The sequence below is a fragment of the Chiloscyllium plagiosum genome, unplaced genomic scaffold (genome assembly GCF_037043375.1).
Source record: "Chiloscyllium plagiosum isolate Xiang-an unplaced genomic scaffold, Cpla_swu_hap1 HiC_scaffold_42, whole genome shotgun sequence".
Lineage (NCBI taxonomy): Eukaryota > Metazoa > Chordata > Chondrichthyes > Orectolobiformes > Hemiscylliidae > Chiloscyllium > Chiloscyllium plagiosum.
In genome coordinates, this window is record NW_028270180.1 from 1,797,901 (window position 1) to 1,816,755 (window position 18,855).

The 18,855-nt window shown below is 41.8% G+C and overlaps 1 protein-coding gene across 5 annotated transcripts in view; it reads right to left on the reverse strand.

Annotated features, from left to right (window-relative positions):
- bbs4 (Bardet-Biedl syndrome 4) overlaps positions 1 to 18,855 on the reverse strand; it is a 59,660-nt gene that overhangs the window by 26,068 nt on the left and 14,737 nt on the right. For all 5 annotated transcript variants that reach the window (XM_043680353.2, XM_043680350.2, XM_043680349.2 and 2 more), the window contains exons 6-11: positions 11,924 to 12,035; positions 11,475 to 11,547; positions 11,193 to 11,246; positions 2,390 to 2,517; positions 1,881 to 1,935; positions 1,231 to 1,299 (exon numbers count right to left, since the gene is read on the reverse strand). In XM_043680353.2, coding sequence (XP_043536288.1) covers positions 1,231 to 1,299; positions 1,881 to 1,935; positions 2,390 to 2,517; positions 11,193 to 11,246; positions 11,475 to 11,547; positions 11,924 to 12,035 — 491 coding nt within the window. The remainder of the gene's footprint in view (positions 1 to 1,230; positions 1,300 to 1,880; positions 1,936 to 2,389; positions 2,518 to 11,192; positions 11,247 to 11,474; positions 11,548 to 11,923; positions 12,036 to 18,855) is intronic.

Below are 18,855 nucleotides of genomic sequence, written 5' to 3' on the forward strand. Positions count from 1 at the left end.
AGCTTGCTGTGCCTTTCCAGTCCTGAATAAGGGTTACACCCAAAACGTTGACTTCCCCACCTCCTGATGCTGCCCGACTTGCTTGATCTTCCAGCCTCCTGCTTGTCTACCACCATTTAGTAAGATCATGGTTAATCTTTAACTCCACCTTATTACTAAGTTCCCGCATTCTAGGGTATCATCAGAATGCAAAATCTATTGCTCAGCCTTGAAATGATTCAACTGATGACTGTCTAGAAAGTGAATCCTAACTTTCTCAAGTGAAGAAATGTTTTTCTTTTATTTGCTGATGGGATGTGAACATCGCTCGCTGGGCCCTGAATAAGGTGCTGGTGAGCTGCTTTCTTGAACCACTGCAGTCCATTTAGATTAGATTAGATTACATTACAGTGTGGAAACAGGCCCTTCGGCCCAACATGTCCACACCGACCCGCCGAAGCGCAACCCACCCATACCCCTACATTTACCCCTTACCTAACACTACGGGCAATTTAGCATGGCCAATTCACCTGACCTGCACATCTTTGGACTGTGGGAGGAAACCGGAGCACCTGGAGGAAACCCACGCAGACACGGGGAGAATGTGCAAACTCTACACAGTCAGTCGCCTGAGGCGGGAATTGAACCCGGGTCTCTGGCGCTGTGAGGCAGCAGTGCTAACCACTGTGCCACCGTGCCCATAGGCGGCACGGTGTAGGAATGTAGGATGTAGGAATACCTGCAATGCCTTTAGGGAGGGTGTTCCAAGGTTTTGGCCCAGTGACACTGAAGGAACAACAATATATTTCTAAGTCAGGGGGGCGAGTGGATTGGAGTGAAATTTCCAGGTGGTAGTATGACCTAAATCTTCTCAGTCTTAAATGGCCACCCCCTAATGCCAAGATTGTGGCCCCCTTATTCTAGACTCTCCAGCTGGGAAAACAATCTTTTAGCATCATCCCTGTTACCATTGTTACGAAATACTTAGCCTGCTGTAAAACATCAGCAACTTTTATTTTGAGGAGTAACTGCCAATGAACAATCCTTACACTGTTGAATAGCAGCAATTCTGAATGGATTCAAAGCAATATATTTCAACTTCTTTTCCCAAAGGATGTTTAATGATATTTGAACACAAACCAATCATAACATAGTAAAAGAAATACATCTTTGAATGTTGAAACTAAAAATTAAGTACATCTGACTTGCTAAAAGTTTCACACATTGTACCCAAAAGGTTACAATTACTACCTTGTAATTATTGGGGTTGTAGGTAAGTGCATTTCCTAGATGTTCAAAGGCTTTCTGATACATTCCAAGCTGAAAGTCAGAAACAAAGAATTGTTGGTTGCCATTTTTGTTTAAATAGAAAATTTTAATCTTATGTACAAACAAACAATGTAATGATGTGAATCGCAGGACCCAGTTAGGCAAAAACAATAGAAAGATGACTGAAATCATTAGAACAAAGCAGGTTTAATTTCAAATTGGAGATTATCACAGCAGCAGAATCACCTTTTTGGTCTCTTTCGCTAGAGTAAGAGCAGGAGTCACACTTGTGTGACTTTTATGTAAATTGCCTCACAGTGAAAATGCACGTATAAACACACTGACGTAGGACACACAGACGCACAGTGACCTCCAGGTGTAATGAGAATCCTGAAGGCAAGGACCATGTACAGTGATGAGTCTGTCAAATTCCATTTTGATTGTTTTTGGGACATTCACCAGTGATTCAGAGATTATATTCTGCAATTTTATTCATTATTCTGTGAAAAGTGCAAATGAGTGAGCTTTCTGATAAGGAATCAAGTATGGTTCTTTGAAGAGAAACAGCTGAACTATTTTGTTATGCATCCTTCTGTTACAGACCTACTTTGTGTTACAGGCTGTAATATTACCTGCAGGTACAGTAACCCCAATGTAGTCAGAAGCTCGGCATTTTCAGGAGAAAACCTACAAGGAAGAAACAAATGCTGTCATTATTTTAGACATTCGCCTTACTGGAATTCTTAAGTAAATTAATTTTCTGTATTTAGAGGTTTCAGTAACATATAAATGACTGGCTCTTCAGATTTCACCTCACTATAATGCCCTTCACACTCAAACAGTATGCTGCCTTTGGACACCACTGCCCGCACTCTAGAACTCTCTTTCAAATTTCTCCACCTTGCTGTTTCTCCCCAAATCCTTAGGACCATTTCCCATTACTCAACATTTTATCATCTCCCACGTTTCCACACTTATATACTGTGCCCACTGCATCCACTCACTCTGTTTTAGGCTGCTTTCTCGTTTAAAACATTCTGAACGAACAGTATTATGTAGCTAATCCTCTTTATCTGAATAGTTAGTCATCACTCCTTGCATTTTTATTCAACAGTAAAAACTTAAAGAATTTAATACTCACTCCACTGCTTTCTTATATGTTTCAATTGCATTTTGGGTATTTCCCTCCATTAAGTGTAGCTTCCCGAGGACCATGAAAGTCAGATCATGACGGCTGGTTTGTAAAGCACAGTTCAGATATTCTTTAGCCTGAAATAAAGAAATTCTCACACTCACTCTGATAAGTTGGGTTCAATTATTTTGCTGAAGAGAAGTGCACAGAATCCAGGGCATAGAAACAGGCTATTTGTCAATGGCATGGTCAGTAGCCTTTTACCACTCTGCATCTAGCTCCATTGGCCTACTTTTTCTCCCTATTTATAGAGCTTCCCCTTAAACATATCCATGCTATACACCTCAGTAACTCCCTGTGGAACTGAGTTCCACATTCACACTGCGCTCTGCATAAGACATTTCTCCCCCAGAATTCATCACTGGATTTGAGTAACTATCTCGTATTTACAGCTCCTAATCTTCCCTATGGTTGGAAACACCTTTGCTAAATCTAGTCTACAAAACTCATGTGAAGAGACCCTCATTCTTAACTCTTCTTTACTCTAGAGAAAAGAGCCCAAACTCTCAGCCATTTTTTGACAAATAAGTAATTTGCTTCTGCTATGATTCTTATTTTATTTTTGAATCTTCCCTACAGCTTCTATGTATACATAGTAAGAACTGTGCACAATATTCCAAAGTCCTGTCTAACCAAAGTTCAATTCAAGCTGAACAATTTCTCCGCTTTTCCAAAATTCCCTAGATTTAGGGGAAAGCTCCAACAGACTGAAAAATAACAAGTGTGATTCCTTCATTTGAAAATAGAGGGAGACAGAAAACAGTAAATTTCAGGCTGGTTAATTCAACACTGATCATTTGAAAGGTGATGGCAATCATCATTGAAGATATTATTGCAGGGCATTTAGTAAAAGCCAAGTAAATAGGCGCAGTTGGCATGGTTTTTGCAAGAGAAAACACGTTTAATTAATTTATTGGAGTTTAAGAAAGAAGCGATATGTGCTGTGAATATAGGGAAACTGGTGTATGCACTCTTCTTACATTTCAGCAGTCATTTGATAAGACACCACATCAAATATTGCAGAAAATAATAGCTCATGTTGTTGGGGATGTTAAATCATATTTCATTTCATACCACTTAGAGGGCATACATTTTGAAGAATTGGGAAAACATTGATATATTTCAAGCTTTGTGGAACTTCCTGGAGTGAGTTCTTTAAGAGATCATTGAAAATTCACTGTGAACAAATTCTTTTTCAAAGCTTCCTAGAAATTACATGACTGGCGATACTGGCTTGCTGCTGTGGACCCTGCTGGGATTGTTTGGAAGTGACTAATTTGAGATTATTAACAGTCAGAGGTTTATAGCATGGAAACAGGCCCTACTGCCCAACTTGCCCATGCTGCCCAGTGTTCAGAATTAATCTAGTCCCATTTGTTCCGAATGTCTCCCTATCTATACCATCCATGTCGATATGTTTCCTAAATGACAAAATTGTATTCACCTCCACCACTATCTCTGGCAGCCATTCCAGACACTCACCATTCTATGCATAACAAAAATAGAATTGCCCCCGTGGAGCCTTTTGTACCTCTCTCCTCCACCTTAAACCTGTGCCTTCTAGTTTTACACTCCCCTGGCACAGGTATAAAGTTGCTGGCTACTTACCTTACCTATGCCTCTCATGATTTTATAGAGCTCTATAAGGTCACCCCTCACTCTCCTATGCTCCAGGGAAAAAAGCCCCAGCCTAAAGAGGATTGATGAGGGCAGAGCGGTGGACATGATCTCTATGGACTTTGACAAGGTTCTCCACAGGACACTGGTTAACATGGAATACAGGGAGAACTAGCCATTTGGACACAGAACTGGCTCAAAGGTAGAAGACAGAGGGTGGTGGTGGAGGGTTGTTTTTCAGACTGGAGGCCTGTGACCAGTGGAGTGCAACAAGAATCGCTGCTGGTTCCACTACGTTTCATCATTTATATAAATGATTTGGATGTGAGCATAAGAGGTATACTTAGTAATTTTGCAGATGACACCAAAATTGGAGGTGCAGTGCATAGCAAAGAAGGTTACCTCAGATTACAACAGGATCTTGATCAGATGGGCCAATGGACTGAGGAATGGCAGATGGAGTTTAATTTAGATAAATGAGAGGTTTTGTGGCTAATTGACATTCATGTATCCTGGTGGCTAGTTTTCTGCCTGTTTGTCCAATGTAGTGTTTGTTACAGTTCTTGCATGGTATTTTGTAGATGACATTAGTTTTTCTTGTTGTCTGTATAGGGTCTTTCAAGTTCATTAGCTGCTGTTTCAGTGTGTTAGTGGGTTTGTGAGCTACCACGATGTCAAGGAGTCTGAGTAGTCTGAGATGTCCTTGATGCAGGGGAGAGTGGCTAGGGTTTCTGGACGTGTTCTGTCTGCTTGTTTGGGTTTGTTGCTGAGAAATAAATAGTAGAGGATGGAATAATGGTCTTCTTTGATGTAACAGCCCTGTTCACATTAATTAACATCATCCCAGCCAAGGAAGCACTGACTATACTATTAGAAGAACCAAAGACACATGCACCAAACACCACCAACTTCATCAGCAAGGACAGTATCGTCAAGCTAGTGAAATAATGTGCAAGAACTGTAACACACACTACATTGGACAAACAGGCAGAAAACTAGCCACCAGGATATATAAACATCAACTAGCTACAGAACTACATAACTCTGTCTCACTAGTATCCTTACATACAGATAATGAAGGACACCACTTCGACTGGGTCAACATATCCATCATAGGACAAGCCAAAGAGACATGCACGAGAATCCCTAGAAGCATGGCATTCCAACCGGAACTCTATCAACACACACAGGCACTTGGACCCCATTTACCACCCCTGAGAAAAAAGAATAGGAAGTGACATCACCATTAAAAATGACATAACCACAGGAAATGACATCACCAACCCAAGGAAACCCAAACATATAAACAGAAAGCAGGAAACACCAGCAGTGCTTCGTCCGGAGGCCCACTGAAGATATTACCTAGTATGGTGACGAAATGTCTGAAAATGAACCTTCCAGCTCAACAAGCAAAACTACTTGCACAAATAGACAAGGTCCTTTCCCCAAGGTTGGGGGAGACCAGAATTAGAGGGCATAGGTTTAGGGTGAGAGGGGAAAGATATAAAAGAGACCTAAGGGACAAATTTTTCATGCAGAGAGTGTTGCATGTGTGGAATGGGCTGCCAGAGGAAGTGGTAGAGGCTAGTACAATTGCAACATTTAAAGGGCATCTGGATGGTATATGAATAGGAAGGGTTTGGAGGGATATGGGCCGGGTGCTGGCAGGTGAGACTAGATTGGGTTGGGGATATCTGGTCAGCTTAGAGGAGTTGGACCAAATGGTCTGTTTCCGTGCTGTACATCTCTATAGCTCTACCTTGCAACTCAAATCTTCCAGTTCAGACAGCATCCTAGTAATTATTTTCTGCACTCTTTCTGGTTTAATAATATATTTTCTACAGTAAGGCAACCAGAACTGCATGCAGTACTCCAAAGGTGCCCTTACCAATGTCTTGTGCACCTGCAACAAGATGTCCCAACTCCTATTCTCAACACTCCAAGCGATGAAAGCAAGTATGCTGAAAGCCTTCTTTGTTGCCTTGTCTACTTGTGACTCCATTTTGAAAGGAGCTATGAACCAGTACCTCTAGATCGCCATTTTACAACATTCCCCAGGGCCCTACCAGTGACTGTGTAAGTCCTGCCCTGGTTTAACCTCCCAAAATGCAATACCTTGCATTTATCTACATTAAACTCCATTTGCCATTCCTCAGCTCACTGGCCCAGTTGATCAAGATCTCAGTGTATTCCCAGATAACTTTCTTCATTGTCCACTATAACACCAATCTTAGTGTCATTTGCAACCTTACTAACCATAGGGTAGTGTAGAAGGTAGTTAAAGGATACAGCGAGATGTAGATCATTTGCAGATATGGGCAGGGAAATGGCAGAGTTTAATCCAGGTAAATGTGAGGTGCTGCACCTTGGGAGATCCAATGTTAAGGAAAAGTACGCAGCTAATGACAGGACCCTGAAAAGCACTTATGTACAATGGGATCTTGGGGTTCAAGCCCACAGTTACCTGAAAATAGCCACGAAAAAAGTTAAGGTGGTAAAGAAGGCTTATGACATTCTTGCCTTTATTGGTCAGGGAATTGAGTACAAGAGTCAGGATGCCATGTTGCAGCTTTATAAGACTTTGGGTTATGCCTAACAGTACTGCATTCAACCTGGTCGCCACATTACAGGAAAGATGTGGAGGTAATGGAGAGGGTGCAGAAGAGTTTTACAGGATGCTGCTTGAATTAGAGTTTATGAGCTACAAGGAGAGGCTAGAAAAACTCAGAGCAGTAAAACTGAGGGAAAACGCAATAGATGTCTGTAAATTATGAAATGCATAGAAAGGGTTGATGGTCAGAATCATTTTTCCCCAGAATTGGTATGTCTCATACCAGGGAGCATGCATTTAAGGTGAGGGGAAAGTTCAAAGGAGATGTGTGGGACAAGTTTTTTTTTACAGCGGGTGTTAGTGGAGGCAGATATGATAGGGGTGTTTAAGAGCCTATTAGACATGCACATGAATATGCAAGGAACAGAGGGATTTGGACCAAAGGCAGGCAGAAGGGATTAATTTAACTGGGCAGCATTTTCAGCACAATATCATGGGCTAAAGTGCCCGTTCTTGTGCTGTACTGTTCTATGTTCCTAAATTCTCATCCACATCATTTATTTAAATGACAAACAACAGTGGACCCAGCACTGATCCTTGTGGGACGCTGCTGGTCACAGGTCACCAGTTTGAAAAACAATCCTCTACCATCACCCAGTTTTCTATCATCAAGACAATTTTGTATCCAATTGGCCAACATTCCTTGGATCCTGTGAGATTTAACCTTACACAACAACCCAGCATTTGTTATCTTGTCAAAGGCCTTCCTAAAGTCTATGAAGACAATGTCTACTGCACCGTCCTCATCTACTTCTTGGTCGCACCTTCAAAAAATAACTCAATTAAATTCAGAGACATGATTTCCCATGCACAACATCATGCTGACTATCCCAAATGAGTCTTTGTCTCTCCCAAATGACTGTAGATCCTGTCTCTTAGAATCCCCTCTAACAATTTACGCAACACAGATGTTATTCTCACTGGTCTGTAGATCTTAGGCATTTCCTGCAACTTTTCTCACACAATAGCCGCCTTCAAATCTTCAGATACTTCACCCTTGCTGTCAATGAATAAAATATCTCTCTGGCTAGGAGCTCCACAATTTCCTGCCTAGCCTCCCACAAAGTCCTGGTATACACTTCATCAGGTCCTGGGGATTTATCTACCTTAATGCGTTTTAAGACTTCCAGTATCTCCTCTTCTACAATGTGGACTATTTTTATGTCACCGCTATTCACTTCCCCAAGTTCCCTAGCATGCATGCCTTTCTGAATGAAAAATATCCATTTAGGATCTTGTCCATCGTTTCTGGCTCCACATACAGACGACCTTTTTTGCCCTTCATATATTTGTAGTCTCTTTGGGTCCTCCTTTATCTTAGCTGTCAAAGCCATCTCATGTTCCCTTTTAGTGCACCTGATTTCTCTCTCAAGTGTCCTCAGACGCCCTCTATATTCCTCATGGAATTCACTTGATCTACACATGTCATTTGCCTCCTTTTTTTATGATCAGAGCCTCAATAACTCTGGTCATCCAGGGTTACCTACTCCTGCTAGTCTTATCCTTTACTCTAACAGGAACATGCTTGGCCCTGAAACCTCACCAGCTCACTTTTGAAAACTTTCCATTTACCAGACATTCCTTTGCCTGCAAACAGCCTCCCCAAATCAATTTTGAATGTTCCTGTCTAAGACCATCAATGCTGGCCTTGTCCCAATTTTGAACTTTAACCTGTGGACCAGACCTATCCTTTTTCATGGCAATGTTAAAGCTAATGGAATTATGCTCATTGATCCCAAAGTGCTCCCCTACTAACACTTCCGTCACTACCCCTGCCTCAGTTGACAAGAGGAGGTCAAGTTTTGCTGTAGTACGGCCATTTATATACTGCATAAGAAATTCTTTCTGAACACACTAGACAAATTTCTCTCTATCCAAGCCCCAGTTGATGCTATTGATGTTAGGCAAATTAAAATCCCTTACTATTACAACCCTGTTATTCTTGCAGCTATCTGCAATCTCCTCACTTATTTGCTTATTCCAGGATGGGGGGGGGGGGGGGGGGGGGGGGGGGGAGAGAGAAAGAGGGCTATTCTACAGTGCAATCAAAGTGACCTCCACTTTTTATTTCTCAGTTCTACCCATGTAAACTCAGTGGATCAGTGGACAAACCCTCAAGTTTGTTCTATTTCCATACTGCTATTATGTTTCGAACAGTCATGAGACTTTGGAACTCTTCCTCAAAAAGCAGCGGAAGAAGAATCTTTGAATATTTTGATGGCAGAGATAAATATATTATTGATTAACAAGGCTAGTACAGGCAGAGAGAAGTATGATTTAATTATGATCAGATTGAACGGTGAAGTAGGTTCAAAGGGCTGAGGGGCCTAGCCCAGCTCCTAATTTATATCTTTAATTCTATCACTGCCAAATTGAACCACAGCTTTTTGTTGCTTTTCCAGAGCCTTATTAAACTACATTGTATTTAACTTCAGTTTTAAAACAACTTATAGAAGTGTAAAAGACCGTGAGAGACATGGATAGACTGAATGCATTCAGTCTTTTTCCCAAGGTGGGGAAATAGAGGACTAGGGTTTTTTTCTTTACACAGAGGATGGCACGCATAGGGAATGAGCTGCCAGCAGACATGGTGGAGGCAGGTACATTAACAACATTTAAAAGGCATTTGGACAAAAACGTGGATCGGAAGGGTTTACAAGGATACGGGCCAAGTGCAGGGAAATGGAGTTAGCATGGGCGGATATTTTGGTCAGGATGGGCCAGCTGGGCCAAAGAGCCTGTCTTTGTGTCGTAGAACTCTATGACTCTATATATAACACACTAGGATACTGGCAGACCAATTCAAATTCATTCAACAGTATAGCATCACAGTTTCTCTCGCCTTGACCACAATTAATTCCTTTCATACTCAGGATCAAATTCTTCCCTGCATCACATTCTTACTTAAATTTTGTTTTATACAATAAGAATCAAAACTGAAAGCAGTCCTCAAGTTATAAAAGAACAGAAACCATAATTATAGGACAATATCCTCTGATATACTCTTTACTATTCAATATTATAATTAGATTCCAATAGTTGAACTGTGAGCATCACAACTCACTAGTACATTGTACATTGGCCCAAAGGAACAAACCTCACGATCACCAATCCTTTTCCTGCCCAGTAGTGAACATGGATTCTGTGGGGTTACTTCTGGTATGGTTTACTTCTAGTATGGGCTGTAATCCAACACTTAATATGAATAACATAAAAGCAGTTTCTCACAGGTGAGACCACTCATCTCCTTCCCATTCTACTCTCCATTGCGTCTTCTGGAGAGAAGCTGCTCATTTTCTTCTTCTAGCTCTAGGTGTCGTGTTGTTCATAAATTATCTCAATCTCTAGTAAGAGAAAAAAACTCAAAAAGAACTATAGAAGCTGGAAATCAGAAACAAAAACAAAAATTGCTAAACTCAGCAATTCTGGCAGCATCTATGGGGAGAAAGCAGAGTTAATGTTTCAGGCCCTGTTCTGTTGAAGGGTTACTGGACCTGAAATATTAACTCTGCTTTCTCTTCACTGATGTTGCCAGATCTGCTGAGAAATTTGTTTCAATTTCTAGTAGGTTTGATTCTCCCTAAATAAGTTAGAGATACTGTAAGGAAATCACCAAACATACGTATTTAGAATTTTGTACGGGAATATCTCAGAAACCCACACAAGCAACAATATTAGGAAAGAAAACATGGTCACATAAGTAATTATTAAATAGTCTTAAAAGTAGAGCAGAGAAATCCAGGAAGGAAATTCCAGGGCTTTTGGCAGGGGAAAGCCTGGACACCAATTAAAATTCAGAGAGGATTGGAGAAGCATGGAATAATTTCTTTCCCTGGTAATTATCTCTAAAAAATTCTTAAACTAGGATTAAACAGATAAACTCCCAACCAGCCCATCCCCATAATATGGGTCAGGTTTGGCGCACACAACCCACTTGATCAGTTCTCTAAACTGATTGGAGCAGTCAGATCAAATCAAATTCCAATAGCTAAACAAGGTTAATTGAGGGCAGGACCTGATAAAAATGCAGCTCATGGAGCCAAGTGGTTTACTCCTGCTCCTAATTTGTATGTTACCAATATTATTTCCCCCGTTTTACACTTCCTTATTAGAGCAAGTGGTTTCCCTGTATTTACCACATTAAACTCTTTGATTAGGTTACACTTCAATCCCCTAAATCACAGGGTTTATAAACCTCTAAACCAAGATAATGGAAAAGGAGTTTTATTGTGTATTTGACCCTGTGCTGTATCGATCCTGAAATGTTTAATTTGGACAGAGGAGAGCAAGCTTTAATCTGTAACTAACCCGATGCTTTTCCTGCCCTGGGAGTATTTTATGGGGACAAAGTTGAGGAAGTTTTACTTTCTCTATCTGATCTAAATTATAACTTCTATCCCAAGTGTTTAGTACTGCAAAAGAAAATTTTATTCCTTGCTCTAACAGCAGTCATCTTGAGTACAAAGTTCCAATTTTTCTTTGGCAAAACAAACTTTTAAGCAGCTATGAATCGTTTCCAGTTACCTTCTCAAAGTTCTTCAAATGCAAGAAGCAGACACCGAGATTGTGGCTGATCTCCTAAGTGGATGCAATTAGAATAGAAGTCAAATCATATGAATAAGAATGGAGTGAAAAAAACTTTCCCTTTCTCTTACAGTTTCATAACTTGGAACACCATCACAAAATCATTTCCATTCAAATGTCTCCTGGTTTCTACCAATACTGCACTGCATCATGCTCACTCATCATCAACAGATCACATTTCTTCCACAAGCTGATTAATACCAGTTTGCTGATGTAACCTACCCAATCCTTTTCATTTAATTTTGCAGCTTCACTGTAAACTTCAATTGCTGCTTTGTGTTTCCCAAGCAGAAACCTAACAAAAGAATATTCAGATGTTAATTTCCACAGGAAATTGGTCTGTACAGTCACTAACTTGAATTCCTATAAGACCTTCACTGTATTAAGATAACTCAGATGCACAACACAGAGGCAAACATTGAAAGCAGATGGTAAATGAAGCTAGGAGATTGACACAATGGTCAAAAGTTAGAGAGGTCTGAGGTAGCAAGTTGAAGGGACTGTATGGAGCTGAAGTGCTAAAGATTTTCAGGCTGGATAAGAAGGGTAGCCCCAAATGATAGGGTGGAATCTGTTGTGGCTAATGTTTGCAAGTTAAACTATAGGTAACACAATCCTACTTACTGCCTTTCATCCTACTGCTTTTCTCACACATACATACAAACACTTACAGCGATCGAGCCACCTGTTTCAGGTTGTCCACATTCTGAGGATTTAGTATTGCACAGGTCTGAAAGAGCTCAAGAGACTCTTGAATTTTTCCTTCCAATCGGAATATCAAAGCTGAAACAGAGTGAAAACATTTCTTGAAATTCCACAGCAGGATTTCTGTGCATCATATTAGCAGCTCACTGCAACCCCAGTTGCTGAGAAATATAGGGATGAATACTGTACAAAAGGAACTGAGTGACCAAATGGCGAGAATTTGCTTAATTTTACTTACAGCCAAAGAATCAGTCCAATGTTTTGAGTTGAATCAAGAATAATTACTTGAAAATGTTTTCTTGAGCAGTGGACAATTCCCAACTCACAGTAAACTCAGTAATTCTGTAAATATGGTCATCTCAGGACAGCGACAACAGACTTTGACCATAAAAGCTTGGCTATCAAGAAGTTTGTCTTGATTGATTAATCATTTTCAGGGAACCTAAGCTACCGTCACCACACAGTCTGGCCTACACCTAATTCCAGTCCAAACCACAGAGGACACAGTTAAGACCCTGTACAGCGGTTTAGCAAATCAACTGTACAGGATAGACAATCAATGTAAGGTTTCTGGTGGTATCTGTAGCCAACAACAAAATTATTCATGAGTATAGTAATTTTAATAATAAACCAGTAAATACATGGGAGATCAACCTGCTATCAGTCTATGGTGAAATCTGACTGATGCTGCGTTGGATGCTACTAAATAAACTAATGGTATTAGGAAGAAGGAGAATCGACGTTTTGGGCATAAGCCCTTCTTCAGAAATTAACATCGATTCTCCTTCTCCTTGGATGCTGCCTGACCTGCTGCGCTTTTCCAGCAACACATTTTTAAGCTCTGATCTCCAGCATCTGCAGTCCTTACTTTCTCCTAATGATATTAGGGGTAAAGTACTGGTACAGACAAAGGGTTGGCAAACTGACAAATGGCAGAGTGGGGATAAAGGGATGGCAGTTGGTGACTAGTGCAGTTCTGCAGAGGTCAGCATTGGGACCACAACTATTCACGCTATATATTAAAAGATCTAGATGAAAGAATGAAGGGCATTGTTGTTAAGTTTGCAAATGACCCAAAGATAGGCGAATGGAGAGGCAGTGTTGAGGAGGCAGAGAGGCTATAGAAGGATTTGGTCAAACTAGGAGAGTCGGCAAAGAAGTAGCAGACGGAATACAACATGGCGAAATGTGAGGTTATGACCTTTGGGTAGGAAGAATATAGACTGAACATTTTCTAAATGGAGAAACATTTCAGAAATCTGAAACACAAAAGGATTTAAGATTCCTAGTTCAATGTTCCCTCAAATTTAGAGTGCAGGTCCAGTGGATCGTTAGGAAGGTAACTACAACGGTAGCATTCATTTTAAGAAATGAAAGCTACTGATGAGCTACTGAAACTTTATAGGCTCTGATCAGGCCGCATTTAGAATATTGAGAGAAGATTTGAGCCCCATATGTTAGGAAGGACGTGTTGGTGTTGCAGGGAGTCCAGAGGAGGTTTACAAAAATGATCCCAGAATTGAAGGGCTTCTCACATGAGGAGCCACACAAAGCCATGTTGACTATCCATAACAAGTCCATTATTTTCCAAATGCAAATAAATCCTGTACCTAAGAGTCTTCTCCAATAATTGTTCTACCATAGATACAAGGTTCACCTGTCTGTAATTTCCTGGATTATCCCTCTTGCCTTTCTTAAACAAAGGAACAACATTGGCTTATGTCATCATTATCAACAGGAGTAACGCCAGAAGACTGAAGGATAGCAAATGTTGTTTCATAGAACATAGAACAATACAGCACAGAACAGGCCCTTCGGCCCAAGATGTTGTGCCGAACATTTGTCCTAGCTTAAGCACCCATCCATGTACCTATCCAATTGCCGCTTAAAGGTCGCCAATGATTCCGACTCTACCACTCCCACAGGCAGCGCATTGCATGCCCCCACCACTCTCTGGGTAAAGAACCCACCCCTGACATCTCCCCTATACCTTCCACCCTTCACCTTAAATTTATATCCCCTTGTAACACTCTGTTGTACCCGGGGAAAAGGTTTCTGACTGTCTACTCTATCTATTCCTCTGATCATCTTATAAACCTCTATCAAGTCACCCCTCATCCTTCGCCGTTCCAACGAGAAAAGGCCTAGCACTCTCAACCTATCCTCGTACGACCTATTCTCCATTCCAGGCAACATCCTGGTAAATCTTCTCTGTACCCTCTCCAAAGCTTCCACATCTTTCCTAAAGTGAGGCGACCAGAACTGCACACAGTACTCCAAATGTGGCCTAACCAAAGTCCTGTACAGTTGCAAGATCACTTCACGACTCTTGAATTCAATCCCTCTGCTAATGAACGCTAATACATCATAGGCCTTCTTACAAGCTCTATCCACCTGAGTGGCAACTTTCAAAGACCTATGAACATAGACCTCAAGATCCCTCTGTTCCTCCACCTCACTAAGAACCCTACCGTTAACCCTGTATTCCGCATTCTTATTTGTCTTTCCAAAATGGACAACCTCACACTTGGCAGGGTTGAACTCCTCAGCCCAACTCTGCATCATATCTAAGTCCCTTTGCAGCCGACAAGAGCCTTCCTCACTATCCACAACTCCACCAATCTTCGTATCATCTGCAAATTTACTGACCCACCCTTCAACTCCCTCTTCCAAGTCATTAATAAAAGTTACAAACAGCAGAGGACCCAGAACTGATCCCTGCGGAACTCCACTTGTAACTGGGCTCCAGGCTGAATATTTACCATCTACCACCACTCTCCGACTTCGACCGGTTAGCCAGTTTTCTATCCAATCGGCCAAATTTCCCTCTATCCCATGCCTCCTGACTTTCCGCATAAGCCTACCATGGGGAACCTTATCAAATGCCTTACTAAAATCCATGTATACTACATCCACTGCTCTACCCTCATCCACATGCTTGGTCACCTCCTCAAAGAATTCAATCAGACTTGTAAGGCAAGACCTACCCTTCACAAATCCATGCTGGCTGTCCCTAATCAAGCAGTGCCTTTCCAGATACTCAAATCCTATCCCTCAGTACCCTTTCCATTACTTTACCTACCACCGAAGTAAGACTAACAGGCCTGTAATTCCCGGGGTTATCCCTATTCCCTTTTTTGAACAGGGGCACAACATTTGCCACTCTCCAGTCCCCTGTACCACCCCCGTTGACAGTGAAGATGAAAAGATCATTGCCAACGGTACTGCAATTTCCTCTCTTGCTTCCCACATAATCCTAGGATATATCCCATCAGGCCTGGGGGACTTGTCTATCCTCAAGTTGTTCAAAATGTCCAACACATCTTCCTTCCTAACATGTATCTCCTCTAGCTTACCAGTCCGTTTCACACTCTCCTCTTCAACAATACGGTTCCTCTCATTCGTAAATACTGAAGAAAAGTACTCATTCAAGACCTCTCCTATCTCTTCCGACTCAATACACAGTCTCCCACTACTGTCCTTGATTGGACCTACCCTCGTTCTCGTCATTCTCATGTTTCTCACATATATAAAATGCCTTTGGATTATCCTTGATCCTATCCGCCAGAGATTTTTCATGCCCTCTCTTGGCTCTCCTAATCCCTTTCTTCAGGTCCCTTCTGGCTATCTTGTATCCCTCCACTGCTCTGTCTGAACCCTGTTTCCTCAACCTTATGTAAGCCTTCTTCTTCCTCTTTACAAGACATTCAACCTCCCTCGTCAACCAAGGTTCCCTCACACGACCATTTCTTTCCTGCCTGACCGGTACATACATATCAAGGACACGTCGTATCTGTTCCTTGAAAAAGTTCCACATTTCCACGACATCCTTCACCGACAGCCTATGCTCCCAACTTATGCTCCTCAGATCCTGTCTTACAGCATCGTAATTACCCTTTCCCCAATTGTAAAACCTACCCTGTTGCACGCACCTATCTCTCTCCATAACCAAGGTGAAATTGTGGTCACCATCACCAAAATGTTCACCCACTAACAAGCCCATCACTTGTCCCGGTTCATTACCGAGTACCAAATCCAAAATGGCCTCCCCTCTGGTCGGACAATCTACATACTGTGTTAGAAAAGCTTCCTTAGAACATAGAACATTACAGCGCAGTACAGGCCCTTCGGCCCTCGATGTTGCGCCGACCTGTCATACCAATCTGAAGCCCATCTAACCTACACTATTCCATGTATGTCCATATGCTTGTCCAATGACAACTTAAATGGACTTAAATGTTACTTGTTTAAGAAGGGGAGCCGGGACAACCCTGGTAATTATAGGCCAGTGAGCCTTATTTAGGTTGTGGGTAAGGTATTGGAAAAGATTATAAGAGATAGGATTTATAATCATCTGGAACGGAATAATTTGATTAGGGACAGTCAACACGGTTTTGTGAAGGGTAGGTCACGCCTCACTAACCTTATCGAGTCCTTCGAGAAGGTGACGAAACAGGTGGATGAAGGTAAGCCGGTTGATGTGGTATATGTGGACTTCAGTAAAGCATTTGATAAGGTTCCACACAGTAGGCTATTGCACAAAATAAGGAGTTTCGGGATTGAAGGTGATTTAGCAGTTTGGATCAGAAATTGACTAGCTGAAAGAAGGTGGTTGTTGATGGGAAATGTTCATCATGGAGCTTAGTTACAGTGATGTGCTGCAAGGATCTGTTTTGGGGCCACTGCTGTTTGTAGAAATGATCCAGAGGTGGGCATAAAAGGATGGGTTAGCAAAACTTGCAGATGACACTAAGGTAGGCAGAGTTGTGGATAGTGCCGAAGGATGTTGTGGGTTACAGAGAGAGACATAGATAAGATACAGAGCTGGGCTGAGAAGTGGCAAATAGAGTTAATGCAGAAAAGTGCGACGTTGTTCACTTCGGAAGAAGTAACAGGAATGCAGAGTATTGGGCTAATGGCAAAGTTCTGGGCAGTGTAGATGAATAGAGAGATCTCAGTGTCCAGGTACAAAGATCCCTGAAAGTTGCCACCCAGGTTGATAGGGTTGTTAAGAAGGCATATGGTGTGTTGGTGTTTAGTAGTAAGAGGATTGAGTATCGGAGCCACGAGGTCATGCTTCAGCTGTACAAGACACTGGTCAGTGCACCACCACCAATTTCACATGCTCTTATTTCACATTATGCAATTTCTTCAGCTAGAGTGTGGCAAATCTGTGGAACTTATTGCTATGGAAACCAAGTTACTGAATGTATTTAAGACAACAGAAAACTGAACACCACCTCTCTTTCCGGAGATCCAAATCTTTACTGACAAGCTGTCCAGGTACCAGAGAGTTGTCACCAGGCTGATAAGCTTTGACATCCACAACAGGTCACAATTCTACAAACCAATCAACTATTTGTTGCTGGCCAAATCTCACTTTTACATATGTGCCATCTCCTTTTATTCCTTCTGCACTACTTTCAAAGCTGGAGTGTAAACAACCCACAAAGATTTTCAGAGACTTTTTTAAAACAGGTAGAGCAATTTTTTCTCTAGTCCTTTGTTGTCAACTGTCCTTTTCCTAATTCAGTCTACAATCAAAACTAAAATAGCAGCAGAGATGTGGAGAAACAGATTGGGAAACAGATTTTGGAAAGGTGCAGAAGCCACAGGGTCGTAGTCATGGGCGACTACAACTTCCCAAATATTGATTGGAAGCTCTTTAGATCAAGTAGATTGGATGGGGCGGTGTTTGTGCAGTGTGTCCAGGAAGCTTTTCTAACGCAGTATGTAGATTGTCCAACCAGAGGGGAGGCTATATTGGATTTGGTACTCGGTAATGAACCGGGACAAGTGGTGGGCTTGTTAGTGGGTGAACATTTTGGTGATGGTGACCACAATTCTGTGACTTTCACCTTGGTTATGGAGAGAGATAGGTGCGCACAACAAGGTAGATTTTATAATTGGGGGAAGGGAAATTACGATGCTGTAAGGCAGGATTTGAGGAGCATACGTTGGGAGCATAGGCTGTCAGGGAAGGATGTGGTGGAAATGTGAAACTTTTTCAAAGAGCAGATACGACGTGTCCATGATATGTATGTACCTAACAGGCAGGAAAGAAATGGTCGTGTGAGGGAGCCTTGGTTGACGAGAGAGGTTGAATGTCTGGTAAAGAGGAAGAAGGAGGCTTACATAAGGTTGAGGAAACAGGATTCAGACAGAGCAGTGGAGGGATACAGGATAGCCAGAAGGGACCTGAAGAAAGGGATTAGGAGAGCTAAGAGAGGGCATGAAAAATCGTTGGCGGATAGGATCAAGGATAACCCCAAGGCATTTTATGCGTATGTGAGAAACCTGAGAATGACGAGAACAAATAGGTCCGATCAAGGACAGTAGTGGGAGACTGTGTATTGAGTCGGAAGAGATAGGAGAGGTCTTGAACAAGTACTTCTCTTCAGTATTTACGAACGAGAGGGACCGTATTGTAGAAGAGGAGAGTGTGAAATGGACTGGTAAGCTAGAAGAGATACCTGTTAGGAAGGAAGATGTGTTGGACATTTTGAACAACTTGAGGATAGACAAGTCCCCTGGGCCTGACGGGATATATCCTAGGATTATGTGGGAAGCAAGAGAGGAAATTGCAGTACCATTGGCAATGATCTTCTCGTCTTCACTGGCAACAGGGGTGGTACCAGGGGACTGGAGAGTAGCGAATGTTGTGCCCCTGTTCAAAAAAGGGAATAGGGATAACCCTGGGAATTACAGGCCTGTTAGTCTTACTTCTGTGGTAGGCAAAGTAATGGAAAGGGTACTGAGGGATAGGATTTATGAGTATCTGGAAAGACACTGCTTGATTAGGGACAGCCAGCACGGATTTGTGAAGGGTAGGTCTTGCCTTACAAGTCTTATTGAATTCTTTGAGGAGGTGACCAAGCATGTGGATGAGAGTAGAGCA